At 36.5% G+C, this 13,943-nt stretch overlaps 1 protein-coding gene across 1 annotated transcript in view; it reads left to right on the top strand.

The window, feature by feature from the left end:
• The window catches only part of LOC109076872 (contactin-4-like), a 65,983-nt gene extending 52,683 nt beyond the window's left edge, over nt 1-13,300 (top strand). The window contains exons 12-23 of the mRNA XM_042751103.1: nt 2,176-2,303; nt 4,283-4,458; nt 4,583-4,700; nt 4,829-4,987; nt 6,058-6,207; nt 8,060-8,130; nt 8,495-8,729; nt 9,354-9,469; nt 9,792-9,978; nt 10,561-10,673; nt 11,463-11,631; nt 11,854-13,300. Coding sequence (XP_042607037.1) covers nt 2,176-2,303; nt 4,283-4,458; nt 4,583-4,700; nt 4,829-4,987; nt 6,058-6,207; nt 8,060-8,130; nt 8,495-8,729; nt 9,354-9,469; nt 9,792-9,978; nt 10,561-10,673; nt 11,463-11,631; nt 11,854-11,945 — 1,714 coding nt within the window. The 3' untranslated portion in view covers nt 11,946-13,300. The remainder of the gene's footprint in view (nt 1-2,175; nt 2,304-4,282; nt 4,459-4,582; nt 4,701-4,828; nt 4,988-6,057; nt 6,208-8,059; nt 8,131-8,494; nt 8,730-9,353; nt 9,470-9,791; nt 9,979-10,560; nt 10,674-11,462; nt 11,632-11,853) is intronic.
• Nucleotides 13,301-13,943: the final 643 nt, after the last annotated feature.

Genomic DNA, 13,943 nt, shown 5'->3' with positions numbered 1-13,943 from the left:
CTTTAAAAGTACTAATGCGTTTCGGCTTAAGAGCCTTCTTCAGGGTATTCAACACACATCATACACAGACATTTACAAGCACATCTCCACATTGGATTACTCATAATTCATGTTCATTCATAATTCAAAAAGGAATTGTTTGTTGTTATTTCATGTTACAGTAGCTATTGCATATTGCTAATATTGATAGAACATATAGAAGCTTAATGTGTTACCAAATTGCTTGACCAGCTCAGTTTTCCTCCCTGTGTGAAATATTTAATTTGAATTTTGGGAATTGTATTTTAAATGAAAATAATAGATAGCCTTGGTTTTATGTCACGGCCTTGTCCAATATTTCCTATTTGTTGTGCAAGAACGTTTTTGGTGGCATTGACCTTTTCTACATTTCTAGGGTTTTAATTAACTTTTAGAAACAATCTGGCATGTGTGTTCTAACAGATGTAAACAAAAAGCCACAAAACTATGTAATGGTGTTCATTAGGACACATAATAAAACAGCTCGATTTTCAGATTTCAGCTCGATTTTTTTTTTTTGACTCTTTTTTTTTTCCTTTTCTTTTTTTTTTCTCCCTACTATCATCTGCTCGATGCAAGTGTAATTTTGGCCCCAGCTTGAGGAAAACCATCGACGATAATTCCACAAGACATGAGGACGACATGCCTGCTGAAAGCTCTCATGTCAACATGCCTTCATTTCTAAAAATTCCACTCAAAAAACTCTTAAAAAACATTGGCATGTCCATAAAAAAAGAGCTGTTTGCCTTGGTGGTGGGTGCAGATTTTGTCTCTTCAGCAGTGCTGTGATGAAGACCACTGCATACTGAAAGGTCACGGTGTAAATGAAGCACATCCCGCACTCTGCTCTTCAACATTTTTCATTGCTTTGGCCCCTGCACTACAATTAATAAAAGCAGCATACAGCTATTTTTTTCTTTTTCTTCTGTACTTGTAGTGGAACATAGAAATGTTGTTTTTATTATGCTTAATTTGGTAGTTTGGACACAATATGCTGTCTTATAGTCCATAACACCAAAGAAATTCTGCTTTATTATTATATAGCATGAATATGGACTGACTTGTTAATATGACATTGCACTGCAGTCACAATCACAGGAAATAATGTATAAAGCTCGGAAGCTGAATGTTGATTCAAGCGCAATAATTTACACTAAAATATTATGATTTTCATTAAATATTTGTTGTTGAACACCAAATTTATGTAAGAAAGTATACTTTATAGGAACAGTGACTGTATTTGATTTTAAACAATCAATCTCTATTACTTAAAACAGCATGTGTAATTAAAAATTATTTCTAAAGTTTAGAAAATCATTCATACCTACAATTAATTCCTAACTAAACTTAACCCACCACCATAATCATAAAATCAAACAACCCAACCCTGGTATTATCGGTCTACTCTTCCCACAAATTCTCAGTTTTATAATTCTTTCATGGTGCTTTTTGTCATTTTGGAGCTTGACAGTTCCAGACCCCATTTTATTTTACAATACAAGGAAAAGTGGTCAGGAAATTCTCCAAAAATTCACCTTTTGTGTTTCACAGAATAAAGAAAGTAATATTGGTTTGGCATGACAAGAAGGTGATGAAATAATAACAGAATGTTTAATTTTTGGCTGAACTGTTTAGCAGAAACCACGGCCAGAATGTTGCTGTTTTGTGATTGTGGAAAGTCTTGCTAGTGAAAGTTGCAGAAGAAGCTACTGAAGAAAACTTTAAAAAAGAGAGCTTTTATCATCAGTTGAAAGTGAGCAAGGAAGAGTTCAGAGACAGGTTTTATTAATGAAATCATTTTATTCTAGATTGTCGCAAAATGCGTTTGGCTTTTAAATGTTTCATTTCACATATATATAACAGACACCAAATGCCCAATAATCTGAGATGCAATTGTGAAATATACATTAAAAAAACACAGGTTTTAACGGCAAATTATTTTATATGTGGATTTATAATAAATAAAAAAATTACATTTGAATGAATCTGAATCTTATGTCCTCTATAATTGCTTAATGTCTTATTATTTAAGTCATATTGATCTCTGTGGCCAGACTAACATTCATTGATCTTCAATGTAATATAATAACTGGTTTTAAAGCTTATTTATGGATGAATGGGATTGTATGGCTTTCATCATGTCACTTTGTTGTCTAGAGTCTCCGTGCTGGATAACGGCAGTCTCCGGATATCCAACATCACCAAACAAGACGCAGGTCTTTACACTTGTGTGGCGAGAAACCAGTTTGGAGTGGCAAGCAGTGCAGGCACACTAGTGGTGAAAGGTATGCTGGGACAGTTTTTTTCCATGAAAATAGTAAGCAGCAACATCGATAAGAATGAGAAATGTTGAGCAGCAAATCAGCACATTTGAATGAGTTCTGAAGGAAACTAAAAACTGGAGTAATCATTCCTCAATATTATTGTTTTACTGTATTCTGATCCCAAACTTTTGAATGTTAATGTACTGTATAAAGCATAGTGCGTTGCATAACATTATTTTGTATGACATAAAATATCTATTTTCTATCGATCTACAGTCTTTGCCAGTGTAAGAGTAAAGCACAAGCTCCTTATCTCCACACTCTCTAGATGAACTGTGCTTGTGGTTAATGGGGAATTGATTTATTTGGCCAGCATTAGAGATGCATGATATGTGTGGAAATAACCATGCTGTGTTTCATTAGGGCTTAAGTCCATCTAAAACAGCCTTTTTTGCAACTCTGTGAATTCTTCACCCCTTTGACAAGGCGGCGTGAACAATACCAGCGCTCTGTTAGAACAGCGGTTCAGTGGTCCTTCTTGTTTTTAAAATTGGTTTCTATAGAAACTCTCTGGTTTCTTCTCTCATTCTCATTTTCACATGAAAGCCTAGATCCTGAATACATGTTCATTTGACAAGTTCATTTGCAAACAGTTGAAATAAAAATGCGCCAGCAAAACCCACGTGTTTGCCTTATTAAAGAGACATCTCTGCAAGTGGTGCGTGATAAAGCATGAATAATTCAGCACAAGGGAATCCAGAGATTACTAATCAGAAATGATTCATCCCACAGATTAAAGCTGAACCGACTGGTTTATTAATATGCATTATTGCATGTTTTCGTCATCTTTATCATTTTTTTTTCTCCTAAATGAACTTCATGGGAGGAATACAAATGTGATGATATAGAAAATATTTTATTGTTTTGATTTGTTTTCCAGAAATGATGAACAAAAGGTCTAACAATCACTTGATATTTTGATAGATAGATAGATAGATAGATAGATAGATAGATAGATAGATAGATAGATAGATAGATAGATAGATAGATAGATAGATAGATAGATAGATAGATAGATAGATAGATAGATAGATTATTATCATATTAATAACAAGTGCATTCATTTGATGTATGTATTGATATTTTGAAAGGTTGGGAATATTGGAGTCTTTTGGCAGAATTGCGAATTGCTGATTTACAAGACTCTTTTCTGATGAAAATGTAACAGCATAGTGACATCTAGTGGTGGTAGAAGTGTGCTGCTCATTGCAGTTCTTGCCTCAGCTCAAATGGTAGTAGTAATAATAATACAATTATTTTGAAAAGCACTTTTTAAAAAGTACTTTCTCAAAAGCGTTTCACAACAAAAGCAAGCACAACAATGTAAAACAATCTAAAACGACTAAAAATGCTTAATTAGTAAATAACAAAATAGAACAGATAATCAAGTAAAACCATTTCTGAAACTAAATGCTTTAAGATACGATTTGAAAATACCTTACAAATGTGCTTCACTAATGTCAGCCAAAGAATTCTGAGCACAGGGTAAAAAGACCACTCTGAGAGGATCGCACATTGCAAGTTGTGCATAAGGAGTGTGAAGTTCAGTATATTTCTAAGACCAAAGAAGGGGGTATTAGTGTTTTAAAGACTCAAATTACAGGTTGGCATCAACGACACCAAGATTTTTTTATTTTTTTTTAGTTTACTTTGTAACTCCAAGGCAACACTATGAACTAAAAAGCTACAGAGCCAGTATTACGAAGTTAATCTTAATCTCAGAAATTCAGTCAAAGAAACGTCTTCTTATTGAACTGGTTTTGATGTAATATATATATATAAAAAAAAAACTATTACTAGGCTAACTAAGTTTAAACATGTCTCATCTTAAGCCTGGTCATAATGTACTTAAATACAACTTTTGTTTTATCCACCAAGCTACGGATGACTAGTAATGTGCACTTATATATTAGCTGCTGACCATCTCATTGTTATTTCAGAGCCAACCATCATCACTTCTAAAGCCACCCAGCTGGATGTTACAGTAGGAGAGAGTGTTGTTGTTCCATGCCAGGTGTCTCGTGATCCTTCCCTGGATGTGAAATTCACCTGGTTTTTCAATGAGCAGCTGATCAATTTTGGAAGCCATGGGGGATATTTTGAAAAAGTTGGTGGGGTACGTTTCATTCTTTTAGCATTTTTGATATTCAGGTTTGTTGATTTGTTGACACCAGAAAATCTATAAGACTATAGAATGGCTTACATGAATCTGTAAATATCATTTTGTTTTTTGCTCACAGGCATCTGCTGGTGACATTATGATTCGTAACATTCAGCTAAGGCATGCAGGAAGATACACATGTGCCGTCCAGACTAAAGTGGACAGTGCATCTATAGCGACAGATGTTGTGGTACGAGGTAATGTTTTTCCAAACAAGATTTCAGAAACAAACCCCCACTAAGATTAAACTTAAAATTAAAAACCACTAGGTTAAAATCTACCCAAATTAAAAATGTGTGTAAATTCTATAATCGTTTTTCCACAGGTCCCCCTGACCCACCGCTGGATATTAAAGTTGATGAAGTGACAGAGACGACGTCCTTTGTGTCCTGGAGTCCAGGCCCTGATAACCACAGTCCCGTATTTGCTTACAACATTCAGATCCGAAGCCCTTTCTCTCTTGGATGGCAGGCAGCCAAAACAGGTGTGCAGGAATTAATAGTTTAGATTAAAATGCAGAGTTTATCATAATGATCCTTGAGTGCTATTTAGTCACCACTGAGGTTAGTTTGATTAGTTTGGCACAAGGCCTATAAATTCTTTTCAGTGTTTTAGCATTGCTTTTATGATAGCAATATTTCAGAAACACATCTTTATCCTTTGTTCAGACCTCTAATCTCAGGAACCTGAATGCCCACTGTTAGCTCACTGCAACACTTTTTGAAATTTGCAAGCTACAGTAGTGCAATCAAAAGTTTATTAGTTAACTTTGTTTTCTAACAATTTATACACACATTTTCTGCCAATGTATTTTGTACTTTTTGTACAACTTTGAGATGAGCATTAATAACAGCAATATTTCCACACTGTATGATTATAGAATCATTGTTTTCAGATTTACCCAGATGTAATATTTTCAGAAATATTTATATGAAAATGTATTATTGAAACTAAATGTAGTTTATGTTTATATTAAATACAGTTGACCCATTTAAGTAGGTCTCGAGTAAATCTTTGTTATTTTATAATGGTGTTGTCTTTAAATAATAAAATCTAGTACTCTGCACATGCTTTAGTATATTAGTCACCACATCAAAATAAGTGTTCTTTTTAAGCACAACAAAAGATTAAAACAAAGGTTTAAATGAACTTTAACCTTTTAATTTGACATTATTTCAAAATGCACTTAAGTAGTCATGAAAGTGTTCTATTTAATTACACTTAAGTGGTCTTTTATTTCATTAATATTATATTATCTGCAAGTACAGTTAAATTTACATTTAAGACTAGAAGTTCAAAAGTGCAAATTCAACATGATGATGTGCAGTTCTTTTTCACAAGGGTACAAGCAGGTAAAAACACAAACAGTTGGTTCCTTTTAATGCCAAACACTTTGTCCCTTCGTGTCCATGTGTATGTTTCTTGGTCATAAGAAGCTGCAAATTGGACTAGACCTCGTATCTCCAGGCTCTAGCTTGTTTTCCAAGTGATTATTTTGTTTCAGGTTTCTGGAAATCTACCTTCAATATTTTGAAATATCTCTTCTTTTCTCAGTGCCAGAGTCTCTGGGAGGGCAGCAGTTGTCAGCCCGTGTGGTGGAGTTGAGTCCATGGGTTGAATATGAGTTCAGAGTGCTGGCCACTAACTCCATAGGCACTGGGGAACCCAGCAAACCCTCACAAAAAATAAGGACCAAGGACACATGTATGTATATAGTTGCATGTTTACTTTGAACATGCCCCCCCCCCCCCACCAAACCACCACCAAAAAAGTAAACCCCAGGCACTTATTATGTCACCTCAAGGCCAAGTGAAACTGAATAGCAAACTGGTGTGATGTGATCATTTCAAACAAAATCAGGCCAAAACAAAGTTTGTTTAGAGTTTGTTTCAGGAGTTCAAAACAGCTTATCATAAAAAACTTTACTCTGGCTGGAAAAAAACCTTCAAACTACCAATTATCTGTAATGATTACATAATAGGATAGATGTGGCTCTGTGGCTGCACATTCTTTTAAGTGAAATTCTTCGGGTTCATTTCTTCTGTTCAGTCTGTCAACACACTGGAAAGCTGCTTTATAGTAGAAAGTTGTAATTTTAATTGATGGCAACACTCTGTTTTTTTATGTTTAATAATGTTGTTTGCTTTAATGCAATCTGTTGTATAAAGTGCTTAATGCTGTTTGCTTTAAAGAGGTCATGAACTGCCTTTGTTTTTTATTTTGTTCTGTTCTCTGAGGCTTACTTCAGTGTTATCAAAATTTTTATAAAAAAAAATAAAAATAAAAAAAAATTTAGAAGTACTAATCTATTTTGTGTCCTGTTTTTAACCCCCCTCATCAGAAGGCTCTGTTTGAATAGGTGTGGAGGATTGTAGACTCGGAAGTAAACACCCAATACAAAGATTGGCTAATTTTGTGTATGTTTGACAGCATACATTCCTCATAGATGGACGCTGCTGTGATTTAGGTAAAAATGCATAGATAACTCAATACATATCAAGTGATCTGTGACAAAGCAATAGTGATCACAAACAGTTACTTATTGTCGGATGCAATATTGTAGGCATAGCATCCTCTTTTAGTTTCAGTCTTTCTGAAAATCCCACATCGAATTGTGCCTTGTTTGTAAACAAATCCTTGGAAAAATGATGTGAACAAAGGACTGAATTCTTACTGACACAATCTGAATCTTCATTTGAAATAAAGTTTATCCACTCTTTCCTTATGTTAGTATCAGAAGGAAGGAAATGCAAAGACTGTGTTTCCTGAGCGTGGCACATCACAGCGTCTTCTTGTCTTCAGAGCATCTTTATCATTTGGTTTCTGTGTAGAACTGTGCGTTCGTCTCTCTCATAAACATTACATGTGCGAATCAGTGGGAGGGCCTAAACAGGCAGTGATGTTGAAGCAGGCGTTGATCTTCTTCTGCGGAGGCGGTGATTAGTCACACTATTACATCATAGAGTAGAACATTCCAAAAGCTGTCATTTGTGCAGACTACCTTCAACATAATCTGTTTAGAACGTCAAAGTTTTGAGTTCAAAAACTATAAAGATGTTTTAATAGATCAAAACATCTTGGAATTTTGGTTTCTCAGTTCATGACCCCTTTAATGCAATCTATTGTATAAAGTGCTTTTTTGTGTGTTTATTTTGTTATTGAAATGAGAGTGTGCATCTCATATTTACATATTCATCTAAATCATGTTCGATAACAGTTTACCACTGCAAAGTTATTTCCAACTTCTTTTTCTAGGCGAAGAACAAAAAATAACTTTGGCGTGAGTATATTGGGAACTTCATAAGGTTTGCGAAGGCCAGCAGGGATTGTTAAAATAAAACAAGGCACTTCTTCAAGATTTGATAAGACTGACATATAGTCCTCTTCCAACTATACTATATATTAAACCTTTTCTCTCAGAATCAAGAAGCAGCCAGGAAGCTGTCTCTGTGGCATCATGCTAAACAGATGGAGGAGAAAAATGCCCTGTCTGCACTTCTGGCTTTTCTCATCTTGTGAAACTGGCTAAAAAAGTTTTCTTGTTTTAATGCTGCAGTGCCAAGGACAACCCCAGCCAGAGTCAGTGGAGGAGGTGGCAGTCGGTCAGAGCTTGTCATCACTTGGGAGGTAACAAAGCAAACTCTCGCTTGCACATTTAAGTGCACAAAGGTAGCTGTCAATGGTGGACCGTCCACTGGCCTGCATCAAAAACAGGCCCATCATGCTGTCAGATTTAAACAGCTCTTGTTTAAAAAAGGCAGATACTCTTCAGTGAGGCAGACAAAATGTTTATGGATTTTAGCAATTACATTTCAAAATGTGAAAAGCGAAAAATATGTTCAAGGACCGTGAAAAGGATTTTCCATAGTCTGCTTTTACTGAGACAAAGCCTCTTGTATAACATTGCTCTGATATAATGATACGTCTTTCACTTGCTTATTCTCTCACTCGTTTTGTGTTTGTGTCTGTGGGTACTTGTGTGGCTCTCCAGCCAGTCCCAGAAGAGTTGCAGTGTGGTCCAGGGTTTGGCTACGTGGTTGCTTTTCGCCCTCTTGGTGGTCAAAGCTGGATGCAGGCAGCCGTGACGTCTCCTGATGCATCCCGATACATCTTCAAAAACGAGAGCATCCCTCCATTCTCTCCATTTCACGTGAAAGTGGGAGTTTACAACAACAAAGGAGAAGGTCTTTTTGGACCTGTGACCACTATATACTCGGCAGAAGAGGGTAAACCCAATTTAATATGCAAAGACAACTGAAGACCATTCACTAGTTCAGTCCATCAGAAAGTATAAACACTATGTCTCTGTGGTGCAACGAAAATGTTACTCTTGTTTTGATTGGCCCGGGATGGCACCAGAGAACGCGGATGACTAGGAGGCTGTGAGGGATAGACTTACAGTTTTACTAATGGCACGCATTGTATAAAGGTCCTAGATTACAAGTCATTTTCACAACTTACAATTTCCAAAACTGTTTTAAGGAGTTTTTGTCTATTGAAAGTCTTCTGGAAAGATGAACTGATCGCAGACTCCACTGAACACACTGTACTTCTATCCCTTACAGCCTTGTTTCCTTCCTGTCAAAAATTTTTTTTTTGAGGTCTACCACTACCCTACGGTCTACTGGCTCAATCAATGTTGTTTGTGTGTTCACCCAATGAAAGATTGTGCCAGTGGAGCAGAAATTACCTTTAAGGATGAATAGGTATATGAAATGTTTAAAACATTATGTTGCCGCAGTGTTTGATTAGGGCAAATTGAAAGTGCTAAACATTTGCTAGTGCATCAGTGCTCTCATAATGAGCCTAAACATGCCGAGATATTGCTGTAATGATTATTCTGACCATAGAGCCGAGTCGCGCCCCCAGTCGTGTCCGTGCCAAGAGCCTGTCAGCCTCAGAAGTGGAGGTCAGCTGGAAGCCTTTACCATGGAGCACCAGTAGGACACGCATAATGGGATATGAGGTGAGGACAACACAACTAAAGCATGCTAATGAATTTCACTGGGTTTGTTCTGCATCAAAGTTGTGTCTGTGCTGTTATAACAATTCTCTCATCCAGTTTTATTCATGTTAATAATGCAGTAGCAACCAATAAACAATGCTGTAAAAATGAAAATACTGGAGGAAAATGTCAGATATTTTGTTCTGTTCACTAAGCAAGACTGACTTAAATATACAGTATCACATGACGACCCACATAAACACTTCAGCTCTAATAAATTTTCATCAATGATTGAGACTTCATGTGATGCTGATTATGACTGCTAGTTGACTGTGAATTTCAGCTGAGGTATTGGAGAACAAAGGACAGACCGGACACAGCCAGTGTGATGAGGACTGTGGGAAACAGGACATCTGCTGTCATACGTGGACTGGACCCCAGCAGTACATACCACATCAAACTCAAAGCCTATAACAGTGCAGGTGTTGGACCTGATAGTGTTGTGGTGAATGTCACCACTAAGAGACCCCGTAAGTGTGACATGGACCCTGGCCATTGTGTCATTGTCTTTAAACATCACCCTATTTCAGGGTGTTTCCTTTCATCATTAGGAAGGAAAATTAAAAGAATAATTCATCTGAAAAGGAAAATCATTTACTAACCCTCCAGTCCTTTTAAACCCAGAAGACTTTCTTTCATCTTTGAAACACTGATGAAAATATTTTAATAAAACCTTAAAATAGTTTTCAGTCCTTCCACTAGGACTGAATGTCCATTCTCCCAAAACTTTCACACTTCATTAAGTTCCTATAAGTATCGTAGAAATTAATCATAAAATGTTAAAGTAGCCTATTATTCACATATAAGCATTGATCAGTGCAAATACAGTACATTGAGCTTCACCAATTATCGTAAACATTTGCTCAAACACGATCATTTGTTGCAAAGATTAGTTCTCATTTGCAAGAACCAATGAACTCCACAGTTGAGCTTCCGTTTATTATTTAAGGAAGTTTATGTATTGTATGTGTGCAACTTAACATGCTTAACTGTACAGCAGTTTTAAACTGCTCTGAAGTGTGACGTCCAGCTCTTTGAATGTGTTTCTCCAGCACCAAGTCAGTCTCCAGACAAAGTCACGTGGAATACCACAGACTCTAAACTCATCCTCAAGTGGGATCATGTCAAGTCTCTGGAGAATGAGTCTGAAGTTATGGGCTATAAGGTATGAACATACAAAAATCACTGCCTCTGTATCTGTTTATACCACAGCATTGTTGAATCTTTGCTTCAGATCATATTACCATACAGTATGTTCCATAAATATTGAATAACGCACAGCATGAACTCAACAGTCCATCATCTGTTATAAATTCAGTTTTAGGTAACATTATTTTAAGGTGTCCTTGTTACACATGTTACATGTACATGTACTGTAGTTAATTAATATTACTTAGTACTTAAATGTATAGACCTTTTAGGGCCGACGTCACAATTACTGTACGTCACAGCGCTAGCTGGAGGCAAAACACAGGGAAAACTGGAGGCGGCCAATTCAAACCAGCGTAGATTCGGCTACACAAGGAGCTAAAAATATCATATTGTTGTGATGTTGGGTGTCAGAATCGACGTTATACAGCCTCAAATTAGAAATTTTATCGCATACCAGCTGCCACCGCCAAAAACCCACGACAGTTGTGGTTAAACGCGATAAAACGAGCGGACTGAACAGAAACGATTGTCAAAAATGCAGGGCACACTTCTTATCAGAGAAGGATAAATAAAGTATTGTCTTTTGTTGTTATGGGTTCATCTAAAGATTTCTTATGCATCTCACGACTATGAAATAATATCTGTGTGCATGTGCGTAAAACAACAAACTGACAATTTATAGGTTTAATTTTTTGTAATTGTAAATACATTGTTGTGATTAATTGTGGCTGGAATAATAATGTAGCTGTAAAAAGTTCCCTGCTGAAATTTAAATGTTTTACAGCAGCTGTGTTGTTTTGAAGTCATGTACAAGCAAAGCAGACAGAGTCGGCCCAGCGTGGTGGAGACTAACAGCACATCTCTTGAGCTCTCCCTGCCTGTGGACGAGGATTACATCATCCAGATTAAACCAGTCAGCGAAGGTGGAGAAGGGAGCAGCAGCAAACAGATTACCATCCCCAGGATAGCAGGTCTGATTTTAGCCCTTATGGCCTTTATAACTATTATCCTTCAGTATGCTGAACTCCTGGTTGATGTTTTTAGGCTATCGTGTCAATGCAGTTTTTGGTAATTATATAAATTACATGAAGCAAGTGAAAATCTTTTAAATTGAAGGAGAGCCAGAATACCTTTCACACCCTATTTTGTTGGCTACTAAAATATGATTTTTTTATTTTATTTATATTTTGCAGTTGCACATGCGATTGGATTTGCCCCAGAGAGGAAAGCACTTCCAGTCCTCATAACAGTATCACTCTACTGTACGGTCAGGACTTTCTTATGACAGATGAACTGAACAGTACAAACATCTACAAGTGGATCCACTTGTCTTTTTCCAGTATGTTTTACAAACGAGACTCTTCAGAGGGAAAGTTTTCCTCTCGCTTTTAAAAGAGGACGTTTGCTAATCTGGTTTTGATCACTGACACCAAAGCAGTCGAGACACTGGAGTAGGAGCTATTGCATTTTTTGGGATAAATGGATGGATGGAAGTTACCTAAGTGGTTTCCAACCAGGAACTGGATATTCAAGGGCATAAAATGACATACAGTTCACGCTTAAGGATTCGCATACAAGGACATCTATTTGGATAAGATGAATCCATATTCATTCATTAGACGGTTGGCAGTGGAGAACCACACAAATGCCTTTTCCACAAGAACCAAGGGAATACTTAATGAACTCCTTTGAAGAGAATCCCTACTGCCATACCTCACAGACACTTTCATTATAAGACCATCAACCCATTTAATCAGCTGTCCTCAAATCAGACAGAGTTTACAGTCCCCCGGTGTTGACATGCCCCCCTGTCTGTTTGAAAGACGAAGCTAATGCTGCTGGCCTTACTTATACAGTAAAAGAGCTCTCTGGCTGTCTTGAGCTGGTTGTTCCTTCAGTCATGCACTGAGATTTTTGTTTTGCTAGTGTGTGTGCCTCTTTAATGAGAAACAGTGTGTAAAATATCCTCAGGACCAGAACAGCCTTAAATAGTTGTCTTGATTTCTTTTCTGGTTTAGTTTGCTCATTTACAATTCCATTATTTGATGATGTGTAACAAATATTTTGATTGTAAAAGACCAGCGCTTCATTTTCCGTTAAGGTGCTTTCTATAGGTAATAGCTGTGACCATTAAATACATAGGACATAATGCTTATGTTCCATTTTCAAGCTGTTTAGCATGAACTGGCTCTGTAGTGGCTTGAAATACAGTATTTGAATGGACTGTCTGCTTTAATAAATGAAGGAACACAAGTAATGTTCTTAAGATACTTGTGAGTTAGTCATCATAATTTCTACTGTTATAGAATGCCAATGTTATATCATCAGGGATGCAAATTCATGGGTAGTGCAAAGGGGAGAAGGTCAGAGGGCCTCCTGATGACTTTTTTTGAAGATGAGCTTAACATGCCTAATTTAATTATTAAAATACTGAAAATTTGAAACATAGCTCTGGCTAACTACAAAAACGGGCAGCATCTGGCTGAATTACTTCTTTAATATAATTCAGACTTCTTTAATACAATTTCATACATTTTATAGAAGTAATGTATGCTGTCAGTTAACATGGAAAATAGCAGTAGACTTGCCCAAAAGTGTAGCCTAACACTTAAACACTTTTACATTCTTAACCAACCTTGTCTATGCAAAAACTTATTAGTCATCACTTGCCATTTCGTCAACATTTTTACTTTCTGAAAAATGTTTGCTTTAGGTGTCATAGAAATGTCCAAGACAATTATCGGTCAGGGTACACCTTTACCCCTGTATTTTACTCCTCAAGCACCAACTATTAAATTGCTGCTAACAGCAAGATAGGATAATGGCAGAAAAGATTATAAGAACTTAAGTCATATGTTTGTGTGCTTCCAACTAAAGTGGTACATAACCTTTAGCTTATTGTTATTTCGTTATATAAGTTTAAAAGGTCTCATTTAGGAAAGAAAAGTAAAAGTGCCCTACCTTAGAAAACGTAACTTCTTGTTTGCGTCTTTTCTTGTTTTCATCTGCGCCCACTCAGGTGTCTGATCAAGCGCGGGAATCGGAAGCGGGAAAAACAGCAAAGGAGCAAAAGCAACCACTCTGCCAGCATTTTGAGTTGATAATATTAAAAAAAAAAACCTTGACGTGAAACTGGACAACACTACCCTCAGAAAAACTGTCTTCGATTCTGCATCAATCATGTAAGTGGCAAAGTTGGGGATACAGTGTGAAATGTAGCTGTTCAGTAACAATTTCTTTTATCTGTTAATTTTTAGTTTTGCCAAGTTTTACTGGGTTAATC

The sequence above is a fragment of the Cyprinus carpio genome, chromosome B23, assembly GCF_018340385.1.
Source record: "Cyprinus carpio isolate SPL01 chromosome B23, ASM1834038v1, whole genome shotgun sequence".
Lineage (NCBI taxonomy): Eukaryota > Metazoa > Chordata > Actinopteri > Cypriniformes > Cyprinidae > Cyprinus > Cyprinus carpio.
Note: the sequence above shows the minus strand (reverse complement) of the source record. Positions and strands in the feature narration are given on the sequence as shown.